At 39.4% G+C, this 19,774-nt stretch overlaps 1 protein-coding gene across 1 annotated transcript in view; it reads right to left on the minus strand.

Moving 5' to 3' along the window:
- LOC308485997 (uncharacterized protein) overlaps positions 1-19,774 on the minus strand; it is a gene marked incomplete at its 3' end in the record, with an annotated part of 117,012 nt that overhangs the window by 23,365 nt on the left and 73,873 nt on the right. The window contains exon 2 of the mRNA XM_081022222.1: positions 17,717-17,752. Within this exon, the coding sequence (XP_080878348.1) occupies positions 17,717-17,752 (36 nt within the window). The remainder of the gene's footprint in view (positions 1-17,716; positions 17,753-19,774) is intronic.

Raw genomic sequence — 19,774 nt, forward strand, 5'->3', positions numbered from 1 at the left:
CTAAAGGTTGCCATAATTGGACTCCACACAAGTATGCTTATCTATCCTAAGCATTTCAGAAAACTGCTGCTGTACTCAGGTTTTGCTTGTAGGCTTCCTATGGGCAACTGGTTGGCCACTCTGAGAACAGGATGCTGGACTAGATGGGCCATCAGCCTGATCCAGCAGGCTCTTCTTATGTATTTGAAAACTTATTATCCACTGCAGTCTTACATCATGCATATATACAGTCTACTGATGACAGGTTTATGGGTTTATGGTTCAGCACTATTTGAGTTACAGCCCCTCAATCTAGACATTTCTTTCCTAAAGGGGAAAAAAATCTATCAAACTGATTCATCTCCGACTGCAATCCCAATGAAAATAATTTATGCTTAATTGCATCAAAATCAGGCCTGCCTTCCATCATTTCGACAAACTAGTTCAGAGTTGCCCATTAGACTGTTTATTTTAAGACCCATTACTCATAATTGCATAAAACTTTGTCCCTCTTTCACTCTTCCAGATAGTACAAAATTACTCATTTGATTCACGAGATATTACTCTCTGTTCTTCTGTTACTATATCACAGTGCATTGTGAACATTAGTATTGCCTTTGGCCTCCATAATTAAGCTATTAGTTAATTGGTTCAGACCTAATCAGAACACAAATTAACGTACAATGTTGTCACAACATTGCACCTCTTTTCATAACAATTAATATGTCTCTCTCTTTGATGGTGGTGGGGAACCCTTTATAATTACTTCATGTTCTGCCTCACTGCAACACAAATCTGGAACCCCACACTTTACCAAACAAAACTGAACATTTACACTCTGTCCTAGAATTCATCAAATCTATCACTATAATATTAATAATTATTTAACTGAAGCATATAGTGAATCCAGAACATAATAGAAATTCAAAGAAGATTGACACCAGGGCAGCCGTAACTAAATACACTGGGTGTATTTATAATAATTTACAAATGGATATTTATTAGGTACTAGATTACAGTGTGCATCAGTGTGCATTACTACCTTTCTGGTATTAATTTTTGCGAGTACCCACTATAGAACACTTGTATCATGTCATGAATGTTCATGCCTTAGCAATCTTTTGCGGTTTGTCTGTGCAGGCACATAAATGTTGAGGTCATCACACAATAAGCACTTGTGAATGTCATGTTCAAAAATAAAATGTTTTCAAGCAACGTGGAGACAATCCACACAAATATCCCCCATTGCTACTATTAAATGTGTCTTGACTCTCAGTAAAAAATAATATATATATATTCAAGGTTATCTAAATGTTGATTGCCTCCATGTGTCATGTATGGATGGACTGAGAAGCCAAATTCCATTCTACAGTGGTACCTCTGGTTACAGTTGCTTCAGGTTACAGACGCTTCAGGTTACAGACTCTGCTAACCCAGAAATAGTACCTCGGGTTAAGAACTTTGCTTCAGGATGAGAACAGAAATCGGGCGGCGGCGGCGCAGCGGCAGTGGGAGGTCCCATTAGCTAAAGTGGTACCGCAGGTTAAAAACAGTTTCAGGTTAAGAATGGACCTCCAGAACGGATTAAGTTCTTAACCTGAGTTACCCCTGTATTTCAATTTAATTGGAACTCAGTCATAAATCTGTTCCACCTATTTTATTTGGTATTAATTATTATTATTATAATCCATGAAATATATGCATTCAAACTGGGCATTTTTGTGTGGATTTTGTATAGATTTTTACACTTTTTAAATAAAATATGCAGCTATACATAAATACACTTTCCCCAGTGTTTTTCCAATACATCTGCCTCATTTTTGTGTGTACTGTTTGTACAGTGAAATTGCATTTTGATATCTGGGAACATGCATAATCTGACTGTGTTTTATTCTGAAAGCAAGTTTCAATCTCAGATTGGTTTGGACTGCTTTGAGAAATGGACTAAATAAATTCCTCCTCCAATGGCATGAGAACACGAAATGAAAACAATTCCCATTCATTCAGAACTGAGTTTATCCAAATATTGTGCGTACGAAGCTTACAATTAACACAGGGCCTTATTGTATCATGTGTATTACAGTGAACATTAGAAACCTGGTAAATGTTGACATTTATTGGCAATGCTTACAATTTTTATGAACCATTGGGAAATCTATAAAAATTCTGACATTTATTTTTGTACACATTGCATTGTTGCAATGAGACTTATAGTTCAGCTTGGGAGGGAACATTTGGCAGTCTTATTGAAGATCTGGATTGAATAGAATGGGATCCCTCTAAGCTTTAAAGGGAATTATTTCTCTACAGGAGAACACATGACTGTATATTATGGCTTTGGCTTGTGCTAAAGAAGTGCAGAACCAGATTTTCAAAATTAGGCAAAATATGCATGTATGCAAATCAGGTGTTTTGTGTGCATATGGCAAGTTAACTATCTGGCTTTTGGCCAGGCAGCTGTATGTTGAAAGAAATTAATGTACTGAGTAGTAATTGTTTAGGGCTATATCACTGGAGATCTTTCATGCCAAGAGATGAAATAGCTTATATACTGTCTCTCAAAACAGTTGTGAAATAATGTGATAAGTGAGCAGCCTAGTCTACCATGTATCAGTGTAGATGAAGAAGAAGTCTGTGTTTGAGTCTAGTCTATATCCCAACTGAGATTTATGTTCAAAGTGCAAGAAAACTGAAAATTATTGAATCTGTGACAAAGCAAATATAATGCATGAGTCACTCAAGAAACACACACATTTAAATATGATTATTTTAACTCTCAGAATTCTTGAATTTGAAAGTACATGGAAATAAAAGTGCATTTCAATTGTGAAACTAAACATCTAGTGCAATTAGGGGTTCAATATTTGTAAATATTGAGCCCTAATGACTCTTTTCAGACCTTCTCACACTCCTCACCAGCTCTGCTTTGTACCCCACTTGAGTGCTTTTACCTGGCTAGAATTTGCTTGGATGAAGGTTAGAGAGGAATGTTTGAATAACTTAACAATTATTAACTCTACCCACATTTGATTTTGGTTCCTCTCACCACTGGCATGTGGGCCCTGGGAACTTGCCTAGAAGGGAATACAGCACCTGGGAAGAAAAATGTTCTATAACTTTAATAACACTAAGTTTAGTTTACCTTTTAGAAACTTATCTTCACCACTTCCTCACAAATAGCTTCTTGTTAGATAAAAGCAACAACAATCCAAATTTGAGGATATATCCTTGTGTGTATATAATATTTGTTGGTACACATAGCCTTATATATAAACTTAGGCTGCCTTCACAGAACAGTTTTATTCCATTTCCCTAACAGTTAATTTAAGCATTACATTTGAGCTAAGTTTAGCACTCATTTCTGTGTTATTTGATTTTCGGGAAAAATACCTTTGTAAATAACACAGAAATGAACACCAAAATTCTGCAATATTCTGCTATATTTCTGGAAGTGGCATTTACATCGTGTGAAGTATAATGCCAAAATGAAGAGTTAGGGGAATGTTAGAGAAAACAGAATAAACTGCAGTGTGAATGCAGCCTTAGATACACAGTGACTTCCACACAAATGATAGGGCATGCTTTAAAAACCATTTTATGAACACACGCCTAAGATAGATTAATCTTTCATGAGTTATGATGTGTAAGCTGCTCAAGTGATTCATTAATTTTTGTGGTAAAGAAAACCAACATTTTCATAGGCAGATGGCACTGTTATTTTGGAAGAGAAAGCTGGAGTCAACGAGAAAAGAGTGTGATCTATTGTTTGCTGTGCATTCAGCACTACAGGGAAAGAAGTATGGGGAAATGTCAGCATCTGCAACATCCACAGCAGCAGGTACTTATTATCACATGAAGTCAAAGTGCTTAGAGAAACCACAGTTTGTATGTCCTTTTAATTGTGCCTTGCAATCTTGATACAGTCAAGAAAGCAAAGTTGTTCTCAGGGAGGAAGAGGACTCATAATAGGAGACAATGGCCTAATTGTCTCATTGGTTGGAGGCGGGGTGCTGCAATGTGCGATGGATAAAATTTGCTTGCAAAGAAGCAAACGCTGTGATGTTATTTCAAATGGTCAGCACCATTATTTTAAGAGACAAAAGGAAAAGTTTTTAATAGATGCGGTAAGTCCAGTGCTTTTTTCACCTAGAAGAATAGGTGCTGGTACTCACCACGAAGTTGTTATAGTAAGTGCCACACTTTTGAACAACAAAAAAGGGCACTGTGTATCCTTGAGTATCCCCTGGAAAAAGCACTGGTTATTAGTAATAATAACACAGTTTGCAAATCATTTCCCCGTAACATAATACATTCCTGTATGTTATTTTCAGAAATAGATACATTTTTATGCACACTTTACAGAATGCATACACCTTAGGTACAGAGGTGGGGAATGACTTATAGACCAATCTTGGCCTGCCAGGCCATTTTTCCCAAACCAAGTGCATACACCTATCAGCTGATGTCACTGGTGACATCAGCTGATGGGCAAAAGGTCAGGTTTTTATCTTGCATTGGCAGTGCCACCCTGTTCCTAGCAGGAAACATATTCATGCAGGTTAGGCACTGGGATTTAATCTCCACTCATCAGCTGAGATAGACAGAGAACCCAACAAACTGTCAGACTAAGACCAGAGAGACTCAGGATCAGGTTTCTACTCTGTCATGAAGCTCCCTTGATGTCATTGGGACAGACTAACCTACTTAACATGTTTTGAGGATAAAGTAGAGAGAGTGAACCATATATGCTGCCTTGAGCTTTCTGAAGAATGGCTAGGATAAAGGTGAGATGAATTATAATGAGTATCAGTTTTTTATCCAAGAGATAGGATAGAAAATTGTCTGCACAGATTTCTAAGTTGAAGGTTGATTTGCAAATCACTGTCATAAGCAATGTATAAGGTAATCTTCCAGAGTTCTAGATCACACCAAGAGCCTCCAGGAACACAGAAGGCTCCCCACTTCAGTAATTTATGGAGGATCATGTGAATGCTGAATAGGTCAGAAGTATGCACATTTGTCCAGCTTGTGTGCTGCTTGTAAGTGCAAGTAGAATGCCTGAAGAAGGCTTATAAAAGTGTGTGATCTGAAAGCAGTCTCTACATTCCAGATTTCCTCTCTTTCATTTCTTTTTTTTTTACTTCTGATGAAAAATGGAAAGATGACTTTGAAGCCTGCAAATGAAATAAAAGATACTTTCCTAAAGATAACCCACGTTATTTCAAGGCCATCCATCCTTTCAGAATCAAATGTCTCTAGCATACCACCGAAGGTTGAAGACATTAGTCAATTGTGAGAGTTGATGTCACTGGCATCTATCTCAACTATACATGCAAGTAAATTTCCTGCCTTCTCTCCACAGATAATTGGCATGTGTGCACTGTAAATTATCTTTCTTTTAACACCACTCCAGCTGAAGCTAACTTCAGTAATCTTCTTCACACCTTATGGCCAGTAATTTGTTTTACACTGTGCACTTAACCAAGCTACACCCTGCTTTGGAAAATCCTTATATTCTAAAAAGAGCTATTCATACTCTTTCAGTACAGTATGTAATTTATGTATGATAAGAGTCAGAAGTGAGTCTATAAGTGTTGAGATCATAGAATGACTTGCAAATCCACATAGATAAATTTACAGATAGATAGATAAATAGATGATGATGATAGATGATAGATATAGATAGATAGATGATAGATAGATATACACATATTTAGTAATAATGCCAACATATTAAAAATCCAGTAAGACTCCAGTGACAGGTTAGAAAGAACATGTAGCTCCTGCAGACCTTCTAAAATCTCCCCCATTATGTTTAACTCAAGCAAACATGGGGTGAATTGGCATGGTTTTCAAAGTGATGGCACCTTGACCCCACTTCACTGACTGCTGATCTTTTACAATGAAGAACCTAAAAATCAAAATGTCAAGAAATATGACACCTATAAATGTTACCAAATATATATATGAAGAAGCAACATGTATCAATGGCATGGGAAAGACCATTTCTGGATCAAACCAAAGCCCTGTATAGTCTAGCATCCTCTGTTCACAGTGACCAACCAGATGCCTCTGGCAAGACCCAAAACAGAACATCAGGGCAACAGCTCTCTCTTGCAGCTGACTAGTTACTAGTATTTGGAAGCATACTATGATCTTGGTGGTAGCATACTTATTCTGAAGGAGAAATATATGAAGCATTCAAAGTTTGCACTGTGGACTAATGAGAGCAAGCCATTAGGGAGCTGTCCTTTGCAAGTTGCCCATTGAAATTGTTACGGTAAAATCTGGGTGCGGGGCTACTCTGCCACCCAGCTCGTCGGACTAGGTCCGCGGGTCCCTGCGGAAGAAAATGAGCTCAGCCGGAGACAGGAGCAAACTGCAGAAGATCCAAGTTTATTGCGCAACAGGTTCAAGACGAGATTGAACCGCGAGAAAGGGGTGACATGAACTTTTGAAACTTCCCTCCATGTCCCAGAATCCAGTGCAAAATACATCCTAGTTACATCATGAATACATTAAGAAGAGGTTGGGTTACACAGATTACATCATGAATACATTAAGAAGAGGTTGGGTTACACAGATTACATCATGAATACATTAAGAAGAGGTTGGGTTACACAGGATTAACATACGGAGGAGGGAGGGGGGATTATGCAGAGCTGGAGATATGCGCAGATAAGCACATCCTGAGTACCTGATGAGAAGACAATGGTCCATGTATGCATGGTCTGCCACCTGGCATTGCCCGGAGGAAAGGCTTGGCAGAGTGATTTGACAGGATTAGGGTCTTGACACCTTGCTTGAGGGATTATGGAGGACAGGGGAGGTGTCATGGAGTCCTAGAGAAATTGAGCAAATTGGCACGTTGATTTTCTATGAATTTTATAGATTTTAGTCCCTTTTGACATTGAGAATTGGAAATAAATGGATATATTGTAGCGAAGAAGGAGGTGAAGAAGACATGCCCCCCCTTCCGTATCAAAATGAACAAGAGTTGTGCAAGGGCACACTAAAGTCATTCAGGGATACAGAGATGGGGAGATAAATAACAGCAGAGCAGGCGATATCCTTTAGGTCAATCTTTCCCAAATTTGGGTCTCCAGCTCGTTTTTGGATTACAGTTCCCATCATTCCTAACCACTGGTCCTGCAGGCTAGGGATGATGGGAGTTGTAGCCCAAAAAGAGCTGGAGTCCCAAGTTTGGGAAACACTGCTAATAACAGTTTAATTTATATCCTTCCTTTCCTCCCAAAGGAGCCCGAGACAGCAAGCAATAAAACAATATAAACATCTTACAAATATGAGGGGAAATTTCATGTGAACAGGTGTATCTTAGGAAGAATCTGCTGATGAATTTGCATGAAAACATTTTTTAAAATGCATGGAACACTAGAGACCTGAATTTAAGATTGGGGAGGGGAGGGGGAGAGAAACTAAGAGAAACTGAAATTTATAGATGTGGCCATCCCTACCATCAACTAAATCAGAGAGTGCTATTTCCACCCTGGCAGTTTCTTTGAAATTTCCACCATTTTGCTGAATCACTTTTTATGAAAAATCCATAAGTTTCTTCCCTATATTTCAGTGTTTTCTGTGCAGCTGTCCTATCTTTACTTTCATTTAGGGAGGGTTTCCAGGCGATAATCTGGAGAAAAAGCTTTAGCCTCACCAATCAAACCGGAGACAAGGTAGTAGCAGATGTTCCTGCCCATTCCTAACTCTGTTGTTTTTCACCAACTTCTCCACCTCCGATAGGGTGAGAAAAGCTGTTGAAAGCAGAGGACCAAGGCAGACAAAAGCACCAGAGAAGGATTGGTGGGGGTAGCAGTGATTACTTTGTCTGCCACAGCACTGGCATATTTAAAGATAAAGCTCTCATTCTCTTGGTTGCAGCCCATTCTTGCACACCAGTGAACCTCCTGAGTACAGCTCAGATGGAATCAGAAATCAGCCATTTCATTCTGCAGTGATAGCTTCAAAGTACTCACAGCACTGCCAAAAAGCAAACAACACACATACACAAAGCCACCAGAAGATAAAGAACTGTGACATAAATCATTGTGTGTATGAGTCATCAATCCCTATGCTTTATTTTAATATATAACTGACTAGCACAAAAGACAAAACAAATGACTCTCCACTTGAAGAATTCATTTCTGTTTGTTAGTGCTTACAGTGTGACTGTGACAGTGAATGAGTGTGCATCTTTAATGTAGCCATTTAAAAAAAAACACACCAAAGAAACAGGGATCACATTCAGACAATACTTGCTAGTCATGTCTGATTTGATCCATCTAAAATAAAAGATAAGCATTTTATTTTTGCAATGCCCCATAAATGTCCTGCTGCTCTCTCTGTCAAGTCAACTGCATATCTTGGTGACTTCAATGTAAGCTAATGAAGCTTTTCTTACATTATAGAGAAGCTGTCCCCATAAATAGATAATGTTGGGAAATGTATGCAAACCCGTTATTTTGCAAAATGTGATGGGATGGACTTTGCTTGCTTTCCTGCTTTCCCCAGGCCTGAAAGAGATGTGAACTGAAGACTTGATTATGAAGGTCAATGCTCATCAATACTTCCAGGGAAGCAAAGGGATTGTCAAGATTAAACCCTGGAAAGATGAATTGTACAAAAATTGTGACCAGAGAGGTTAATAATAAGAGGTCTTATACACTTTAAAACAGGGAGAAGTCATGGCTGGAGATAATCTGTTCTGCAAAGTGTACACTCTTGTTGATGCCCATCTTAGACCAGAGTCTCTGATGCCTTTTGAAATCAACAACAAAAAGAGATGTTCTCTGTTCATCTAACTTATCAAAGCAAGCCTTGCCTAGGGCCTTATTCCAGAACAAAGAAGAGAAGAAATGATCAAAGAGACTGGACCCAACAGGAACCAGACAGCAACAGACTAATTGGACATTCTCTCTCCTCCGCTCATGTGGTACTGCTTTATCCTAGTTCTACTAAATTCATGCACCTTTGCAGCTGTTTTGCAACACTTGGATTAATTAATTAACATTCTACTTTCAGGCAGTAATTATTGTTGTATCACCATCTGAAAAGCAGCACCTCCAAATTAGTCCATATCTGATAGTTGATTTTAGGCTGTAAAGCAGGGGTAGTTAACCTGTGGTCCTCCAGAGGTCACTGAATTACAACTTCCATATTCTCTGCCCATTGACCATGCTGACTGGGGCTGATGGGAACTGAGGACCAGGGACTTCTGAAGGGTCAAAGATTAGCCACTCCTGATGTAAAGCTCTAAATGGCTATTGGCCAGATTATTTATACCAGGGAAGTCAAACTCCCAAGAGACTGCAATCTACTCACAGTATAAAAGAATGGCAGTGATCTACCCATTGTCAGAGTTTTTGAGCTTTTTTTAGGGAGCCAGAGTTGTTGATGAAAAGATCAACCAGGATCAACCAGGGACATCCCGCAATCGACCAGTAGATTACAATAGACCTGTTGGACATGCCTGATTTATACCAAGTGAATTACAGCAGCCACAGTAGCAGCCAAGCTGTAGGATGACCTTTCAAGAGAGGCTCATATGGAACACACTTTGTACTATTTTCAGTGTCAGAAAAAGTTTATTTTTTATTTTATGGGGGGAGGGGAGAGATTACAGGGCATTTTAGAGGTTCTTAATGGCTTTCAAAAGTGTTAAGGTCTGCTTGTGAGTCTTGTATTGCTTGATTTTGTTCTCTGATGCTTACAGTTTGGAAAAAGAACTTTTTTATTTTTATTGAAGGATGGGGGAGGTTTCTGTAAACCATCCAGAGAATCTTGGTTCTGGTTATTCCAGGCAAAGAGCCTTCTTGATAGTGGTGCCTGCCCTGTGGAACACCTTCCCATCAGATGTCAAGGAAATAAACAACTATCTGACTTTTAGAAGACATCTGAAGGCAGCCCTGTTTAGGGAAGTTTTTAAGGTATGATATTTTATCACATTTTTAACATTCTGTTGTGAGTTGCCCAGAGTGGCTGGGGAAACCCAGCCAGATGGGTGGGGTATAAAATAATAATAATAATAATAATAATAATAATAATAATAATAATAATAATACATAAATTAATAATAGTATCTAGATGAATCTTCCCAAGCAAGAAAGCCAAACTGAGATTGAGAAATGAGGCAAAGGGGAAGGTAGAAAGTCAATCCAAGGCCAATTCCAAGATGTGCTAGAAGTGGAAAAAAGGGAAAGGGATAGTTTCATTTGCGGGGTTGGGGGTTGGGAGAGGACATGGGGTGATTTTATTTCATAAGAACATAAGAGACCTGCTGCATCTAGTCCTCAAGGACTGCTTCTCCCCATATAAACTGACCTGGACTCTGTGTTCATCATCTGAGGTTGTTCTTTGTGTGCCTCCTCCTCGTGAGGTCTGGAGGGTGGCAACACAAGAACAGCGTCTTTCTGCAGTGGCAGCCCATTTACGAAATGCTCTCACCAGGGATGTTCTCCTGGTACCTTCGTTATATATCTTTAGGTGTCAAGTGAAAACGTTCTTCTTTGGGCTGATTAATATCCCACAGCCTAAGAAATGTGTTTGTGGGAAGGGGGGTTATTGTTTTGTTGGTTTTGTTTTAACTATTTATTTGTGCTATTACCTTTTATTTTTATCTTGTGAAGTACTCTGAGATCTTGTGATGTAAGGCTTTATATAAATCTATAATCATCACCATCATCATCTAGCATCCTGTTCTCACAGGGCCCATGAGAAACCTGCAAACAAGAGCTGAGTATAACAGCACCCCCCACACTTGTGATTCCCAGTACACTGGACCCTCTAGATCCGAAGGTAATTCATCCCGGGGGTCCACACTTACCCGGAAAAGCTTCTGCGCTCATGCATGGTGTGATAGAGCACTTCTGTACATGCATGTGTGGCGAACTCTTGCCGCGTTTGTAACTCGAAATTATGTTACCCGAAGGTATCATAACCCAGGTACCACTGTAACTGGTAATTCATAGGCTTACTGCCTGTGATAATGAAGGTAGAACATGGATGTTAAACTCACCTATTTCTTCTAGTCCAAACAATTAGGGTCATGTTGTACTAGCATACAGAGAAGAGAGCAATATAGGAAGAATTATCTCATAATTCTAATTCATCACATTTCAGTTGTCTAGTCATTATTGGTATTCACATTCTGTACAGCTATTCCTGTGTTTCGCTGGTTAGCATCATTTTCTCTTTAAGCATTTATGGCTGAGTATGCAATGGCATCTTCAGTGCATATTTAAACAGCTCTCCACTTTTGGGTGCTTGATTGGTTGGACGGATTACAAAAAAAAAAGAAAATGACAGAAGTGCAAGAAACAATTGATAGCATTTATTTTAAAATCTACAGATGCTTGCTGATATAACATTGACTTTAGCTCAGAGAGGTAATTGCAAACAGCAGGAAAAAGTCTCACAAATAAACTTCGGCTCTAGATTTGATTTAGAATGTGCTAATAAATGTGAATGTAGTGGCTGCCATTAAAGAAAATAATCTGGAGGGATTTCTAAAAATACGAGCTTCTGTAAAGCAATTTCCTGCAGGGTACATAAAATCATAGCTTCTAAAGGGTCTATTTTCCAGGCAGTTCCAGTTAGTTAATATCTGGTAACTAGCACAGGCTTGTTCTCCATAGCCAGACATTTGTCTTTAAAGCAATGATTGCTTCTAAATATGCAATGCAGCATATATTTGGGGTGATTTAAAAGGATAAATAGCCCATCATACTAGAATGAAAGCAAACAAGGCCTGTTGAAAAGAGAACCAGAAGTTTAAAATACTTTAAAGCACATGAACATTTTTTACAGGACTTCATTGAAGGGGTTGGGCTGAAACCTGTCTTTCAATTTATAAAAAAGCTTTATTCTCCCATGAGAGAGACTTCTCTTTGTCTATGTTCCATTCACAGGGCACATTTAGAATGTTTTTAGCATTGAGTTTAACTTTATAATCCTGAGATAGCCAAGGGCAGTGTGTAGGTTTTTCTTTCCATTAAACATTTATCCAGCACTCTGCAGCCTCCCTGGCTGCCCTCATTTCCTGATTGGAAAAAGCCCCATGAGAGAAATTACCTCATGATGCTTCCCCACAGGCTTTAATTGAAATGTGGGAGGTTATTGGGGCTGACTACTTAGCACCTGATATCCTTGTACTTACTGGTTTTGTCTTTAAGTGAAGTTCTTACTTCCCTTTAAAAAACCCTAAAAAGACTTTTCTTAAAACAAAACAAAAGCAAGCAATGAACAGCGGTCAGTTGGATGGGAGAACTCTGATTACAGGAAAGCCCAGCTGAGGATGTAATGGGATTTTTAGGAAATGCAGATACCTGGGACGGCTGCGGAAAGCAGACCACTGGAGAGATGATTTGTAGAATGAAAGTACACTCTCAAAACTGCTCAGTCAACTTGAGCAATAAAAAATCCACTCCTTTGGATGTTTCACCACAATTTCTCCCCTTCTTTTTAAAGTTTCTTTTCTTTTCTTAACTGATGGAGAATAGCCTAGAAAGATACAGAAGAATTTTTCAGTGCAGTAGTAGAAGGAACCTATGGTCATGGAATGTGAATTTCTGTAATCCTACATGTTAAAGGCCATGTGTACTTGTTATCCCAGTGGGATGGTATCTGGCCTGTTCAAATAGCAAACATTAACTGGTTGCTTGTGTGAAGTGGCTTGTATGAAACTGAGGCTCATTGTAACCATGAGGCTCATTCTTGAGGCAGCCCTGCACATGTCGTGCATCGCAAGTCCAGTGGCCAGCTCCTCCAGAGCAGCTCAGACTCCTCCACTGTGTGCAACATCACATTCATGTGATTCACGCCAGGCACCCCCCAAGCTTGGGGGCAACCTGGTGCCTCTGGTTATATGGGCATTTTTTAACACAAGTGCTTAGCTGCGCAGGTCAGTAACCTGATGGTTGGGATAATGTATAAATAGGGCCAAAGAAAATTCAGAAAGGTAACAGGGTATATATAATTTTATGTAGTATGGACTGTATTTGGGAGTGAAGCGTGTATGTGATGAATCTGTGATTACACATCGTAGGTCTGTGATGATCAGTCATCAAAACTGCATGGCTAAGCTTCATAAGACTACACTGTGGTAGAGGTAACCATACGTGGATCTTCTATATGGATTAGTCCCATTATTTTTTAAAAATGTAAGGCAATCTGAACAAAGCTGGCTGATCAGTTAATTTTGCTAGTCAGTTTTAACTGGACTGTTATCACAGCTACATAATTAAACCTTCTCTATAACTCCTTTAGCTGATCCAACCTTGTCAAGCCATTAGGAGATGGAGAAATTATTTTATTTTCTGAAAGTTTCTATTCCACAAAGCATGCATAGTTGTTTACAAAGAACTTTCCATGTCAATGGCAGGAAATGAAGGAAACACTTAACGTGGGATCAAGGTTACATTGCTATGGGGGAAAATAAAAATTCACTTCAGAAAATGTCAATCATTTCATTTCATAACCAGGATAATTTCTTTTCACATGTTTGAATGGAATGATCCTGTCTCTAATTAAACTTTCCACTCTCACATCACATCACATCACATCACATCACCACAGAAACACCTGTTTGTGTGTGTGTGTGTGTGTGTGTGTGTAGTTACAAGCCACATCATTGTCTCTAAGTTCAGCCTTTTTACAAAGTTGCTAGATACTTTTATACTGACAACTTGAATTACATAAGAGGAGTGTCTTCTGAAATATTTCAAATGTTGTAGGAAGAATAGTAAGTCTCTCCTCTGGGTGGACACAGTTATATAAGATGATTAACACTTGCCTCACTCCAAACCTGCTGAAATCAATAGTTGTCTTTCCACCGGGAGTTATATCATGCCCTTGCTGCATACTTTATATAAAAACAGTTGCTCTATTATTATTTTTTCACATTCTTTCAGCAGACAGAAGGGAATGCAAATCAGGATGTTATAAGCATTTTTATTTCTATTTTTAACCAGTGATCACCAACTTATGGCATAACTGAGGTAGAGGTTTGATTCTTTTGTCTTTTCTAAAAAAAAATCCAATGGAACATGTTAATTCGTGTTCCTTGTTCTTTCTTTCTTGTAATCATTATTCTTACATTCAGGAAGATCATTAAATCTCTCTGACAATCTTTCGTGGAAGCCTGACATCAGTTCTAATTACATGCTCACTATGTGGAAGGTTTTTATGTAATTGGTTCTTTTTTTCCCCTTAAAAAAAAATGTAATTCTATTGTTGACTCTGGTTCCTGTAACTTCCTTCTTTTCTAGGGTATCAGTTGTCATTACTGCTCTTGAAGGTATTGCAGATTTTTTTTTTTTTTAATCCACTTGTATTTCATATAGAAATCTTCCTGGCTTGTATTTCATGAACCACACCTCTTCCATTTCAACTGCAAAATTCTATCCAGTTTTCTGAATACAGAGAACAAAACTCTCAGCATACCAGATACACTAGCTTGTCCCTGCTTGCATGCATATTTTTCAAATTCATTATTCATTTGTCTTTTGCTCTCAGGCTAGACAGTGATCTACAAATAGTTTCTAACAAATGGAAACCGATCTGTTTATGGGTACCCACTTGATTGCCAACCACCTTGATAGGAGTTTAATTGAAATGAATCAATGGTTTTAAAGAAAATACCAATGACAAGAATACTAGGCTACATCCAACAAAGTCATATTTTGAGTAGTCCCACTGAAATCAGTAGATCCCTAGCTCCTTTTCACATGTACTGCTAGTAAGCCAGATGTCCCCCCATGTTATATTTGTGCAGCTGGTTCATCCTGCCTAAGTGTAGAACCTTACATTTGTCCCTATTGAAATTCATTTTGTTAGTTTGGGCCCAATTCTCCATTCTGTTAAGGTCAGATTGAATCCCAATTGTGTCTTCTGCCGCATTAGCTACCCCTCCCAGTTTGGTGTCATCTGAAAATTTGATAGCAAACACTCAAGTCCTTCATCCAAGTCATTTATAAACATAAAAACAGGCTCAGGACAGAAACTTGTGGCACCTCACTTGTAACTTTTTCCACACAATGACTGAACCAAGCATCCCCCCTCCCCTTAAATCTGCCTTTGCTTCCTCTGTGTGCTGTACATGTTCAATTGCACACAGAATCTCCTATTTGCAGCGAGGCTGATGCAAAAAAATGCAGTCAGATGTGGATTGCATTTTGTGCCATTGCTTTTCAGTTGGAACTCACAGAATCATCAGGCAATGGCTAAAATGCAGAAGGAGCCCTGTGTATTATCCCTCTGGATAAGTTTTTCAAACAAAATGAGACAAGGAAAAAGTGAAGAGTAAAAGTTTTACTTTGTAATTTAGATGTGCATACATCTTTTGAGAAAAGAGGCAATATTTTTTTCCTTCTTTCTTTCCAAAAGATTAAATGTTGGTGAATAAAAGTTAACTGAGTACTAGAAAGCAATGCTAGAGGCTGTTCTAGATGTCATTGTAAAGCAGTACAAAGTGATAATCATGTTAGGAGATGTGGAAGCAAACCCTTATCCTAAAGGCAAGACTGAAGGTCAGCCATTAGGAATGGCCCATACGGAACACAACATTTTCCTTCCTCTCAAATGTTCAAAGCTGTGATACTGAGGCAAATAAATATCAGAAAAACAGCATCTTGACCCTCTGCTGTTCCTGCTTCTGGGAAATCTAGGGAGGTCCTTGAATCAGAAGACAAGCTTCTCAAGAAGAGAAACTGCTTGTTTCAGACAATGGACCATTCTTGTTTGTTGGCTGAGACTCTACCTTCCTGCCCACTTTCTTGCCAGGGTAGTACATACTCTGGTTATCTCCTGATTGGACCAGATAAATGCATTCTACATGGGGATATATTTGAAAGTGACTCAGAAACTACAATTAATCCAGAATGCAGCTGTCAGACTGGTGACTGGGAGCAGCTGCTGGGAATATATACCATGAGTCCTAAAAGAACTACATTGGTTCCCAGTACATTTCCAAGCACAATTCAAAGCTTTGCTGTAGACCTTTATAGCTCTACATGGCTTCGGACCTGTATATCTGAAAGTGTGTCTCTTCCCCCACTGTTCAGCCTGGATACTGAGGTCCAGTTCCAAGGGCCCTCTAGTGGTTCCCTCATTGTAAGAAGTGAAGCTACAGAGAACCAGACAGAGGGCCTTCTTGGTAGTTGCACCCACTCTGTGGAATGACCTTCTGTCATATGTCAAAGAATTAAACAACATCTAAAAGCAGGCCTGTTTCAGGAAACTTTTAATGTCTGATGTGTCTCTCCACCCGGACCCTCTGTATCTTGTTGGAAGTCACCCAGATTGGTTAGGGTATAAGAAATGAATTTATTATTATTATTATTATTATTATTATTAAACGTCTGCTACTTGGACTAGTGCAGGGGTAGGGGATCTCAGGAACCAAATGCAATCCTCCAAGCCTCTGTTTAATCCTCATCTCTCATTGTATGCTGAGGATGACCCACTCTGGAACCACCTAGTTAAGGGCAGGCAACAAATATAGCATCATTATTATTACCCATACCACACCTCATTCCTCAGCTATGCACCCTTTGCCCATGCAACACCCCTCACCTGCTTGGCATCCTCCTTGACTATTTCTGGAATGTGTCCTTGAACTCTGATAATACATCAGAAAAGCTGGGAAAGGCTTAACAGTGGTAGAACATGCAGAAGGTGCCAAGTTCAACCCCTGGCATATCTAGGCAGGGATGCAAAAGACTCTTATATGAAACCTAGATTCACTGTCAAACAATGTAGACAATACTGACCTCATTGGACCATGGGTCTGGCAGTTTCATATCTTATGTTCCTCTTGCTTGAACTTCAATTTTTTGCTCCTGGGATGTCCCACCAGCACACACTTAACAATAAGCAGAGTCTGGAAAAGTATGTTTACCAGTGGCACCAACTTGAGCAAAACATTGAGGGGAGCCAGTACCATTCTCCTTTCCAGTCGGGGGTTGGGGTGGGGTGGTTAGCCTGTCGTGCACCCAGACAGGCACAGCGAGCATCAACAGCATGGTTGGGGCACTCATTCTGCCTTCTTCCCTCCTTCCCTTGGTCAGCTGGACAGGCACACTCTTCAGCCCTTGGGCCACCATTGCAGTAGTTTCAGGGGTGAAGTCCCCTGAGGAGGTTGCTTTTCCCTGCCATGGGAGAGCACCACATCCACTGGCTCACCTGTCTGCATGTTTGTAGGAAGCAAGGGAGGCAGGCAGGCAGGTGGGGGGATAAAAAATATTGAGGGGGCTGTGCCCCCAGAAGAAAGTATTGGGAGGGCAAATGGACTCTGCCCCCTAGAATTGGGGCCTATGATGTTTACACAGTGTCTCTGGCCCTGAGGTGGCATAATCTGAAAACTGAAAAAGATAGAATTGCATAACCCTGAAGCTTAATCTATCATGGCCTGCTAGATATTTGGCAACCCTCCTATTTTTTGCAGTCCCAGATAGGAAGTAAAAACTAGTAGGTTTATTGAGTCCCATGAATATTATGGATGGTAACTAGGCTGTGTTCAACTTGTAGACCAAAAGTCTTGTAGGCCGAGCTGATACGAGGAAACATAGAGAACTTCAAGGAATATATTTGGATTGATCACATACAAGAGATCAAGAGTGCTGAGAACAGTCCTGCATCCAAAATAATTCTCTAAAATATTCAGTACCATTAGACATCAAACCTCAAACCATTTCTTCACACAGAAAGGAGAACTTTTAAGCTTCACCTTGAATTTCCAGTCCTCCTTGAATTCGGATAAGACCTGCAAGGAAAATGGAGAATGACAATGAATGTTCTTTGAACCAGTCATTTATCTTGGTCTAATAGGCACTAAATGTGTCCTTTCTGTCTCCAAATATCAAGCATTTGAGCTTTTCATTTGAAAGTGATATTTGTGCCCACAGCATATCTCAGTAATTCACTTAGGGCAGTTGAAGCAACATTATGAACATTTCCAGGAGGAAAAAGTCCTACCTAACTATATTCTAAAGCTGTTTTCTGTTTTCTACAAAGAAAGTAGCATTCTAAAAACCCATTTATATTCTGTAATATTTTTAAGCACAGATGCTCTTATGTGCTGCAGAATTCTGTCAATTTTCATAAAAAGGCTTCAGTTCTGATGCTTACCATGCTTACCTAGGTCAACATTTTATTATTAAAATTGGATTTTCCTTTCAAATTGTAGCATTCCTAATGCCAGCATCTATTTATATATCTTAAAGAATAATACAAGTCACCTGTTCAATATAATGTTCAGATATGGTTCAGCTCATAGCTCCTGTTTCCAGTTTTTGCATTGATGACATGCAGATGGTACTTCAGTATTTGAAATGCTGTTTCTCTTTGTAGGAAAATCAGTTTCTACCAGCAACACTGACTGAGGCCTGTAGAGGCTTCTCTCCACACTGTACTTTGTTTTGAGAAACCCTAATCTTCTCACTGGAGAGCAACTGGACATCTCTGCTCAGGAGCCAATCAATGCAGCTTATTAATCAATTTGAGTGATTTGCTGTGGAACAGCTTCTTTCTCCCTAGTGTGATGTGCTTAGTTCACAACACCCCCATATCCCCTCAGCTAGTCCACAGAGTGAGGCAGCTGAATCCTGATGCGAAGGTAGAAAAGCATGCCCAAGTCATAGTAAATTATATCCTAATGCCTCTGTAATGAATCCCAAATTTGCAAAAACACAAACCACCTACTGTTTGCGAGCTCTGTAGTGATTGAATTGGCTAGCTGGGGATGCATCTCATTTGAAGAATGCTTTGAATAATGTGGCCTTGATTTTATGAAGCCTTCTTGAGAGAAATGGCATAAGAGAATGCAATTAATCAAGAACAAGATTTTAAGACTTGATGGATTGAGTGGTTGCAGTTTTAAATGTAAAAGGAAGGCTCATTTTCAAGATGTTGCTAATTGTAAATCACACCCTGAGATGTTTTGTTGGAAATGCAACTGCAGTTGAGAATCATTGTTGTTTTCAATTTGGTACTTGTATTTCAATATAAAAACACTATATATTGTTTTGATGGTTTCTCACAATGCTCTTGATTTTTAAAATTTGAATGCCCCGTAAATGACCACCAGCAAATCTAAAATCAGATATCCTTAATGTCTATCACAATTACTTGCATAAAGAAGTGGTTATACGGTGGCTAACCTAAGTAGCTGCTAAGAATTATTGCGACTCCCAAAACATTATTTTCCATGTAGCTTTTGTTACAAATTCAGTTGAAGTTAATGAGTTTTCACTAGTGTTATGCTGGGCACAATCTATTGTGTTTGCGCAGGCCTAACTTAAAATGGCTATGCCAAAGAAAAGAGGCCTTACTGATAGACTGTAAGGAGAAAATCCACAGTAGGGATGACTGAATTGGTCAATTTCAGTTTCTTTTTATCAGGGGTGCTTCTAGGCTTGAGGGGGATGAGATGACAGACTATTGTACTCTTTTCTTGTTTCCCACTATCATTGACTTCTTCTTTTTTTACCTCTGTGGTTGTTGTAATTTACAGTGGCCAAACTATTCCCTCTCTCCCTTGATGGCTGGCTAGTTGGGTGACAGGTAGGGAAGCTGGAACATGTGAGCAAAGCTTCTGGCTGGTGTGCACTGCAAAGCAAATTGCTGAGCCAGCCAGCTCCTCTGAGGTTCCAGCTGCTCATCATACTCATTTTAAGAATACAGTGGTACCCCTGGTTGTGAACGGGATCCGTTCTGGAGGCCCGTTCACAACATGAAAAGAGCGCAACCCGCAGCGATGCATCTGTGCACGCGCAGGTTGCGATTC

Source organism: Podarcis pityusensis (assembly GCF_964106645.2).
Source record: "Podarcis pityusensis genome assembly, chromosome: 9".
Taxonomy (NCBI): domain Eukaryota; kingdom Metazoa; phylum Chordata; class Lepidosauria; order Squamata; family Lacertidae; genus Podarcis; species Podarcis pityusensis.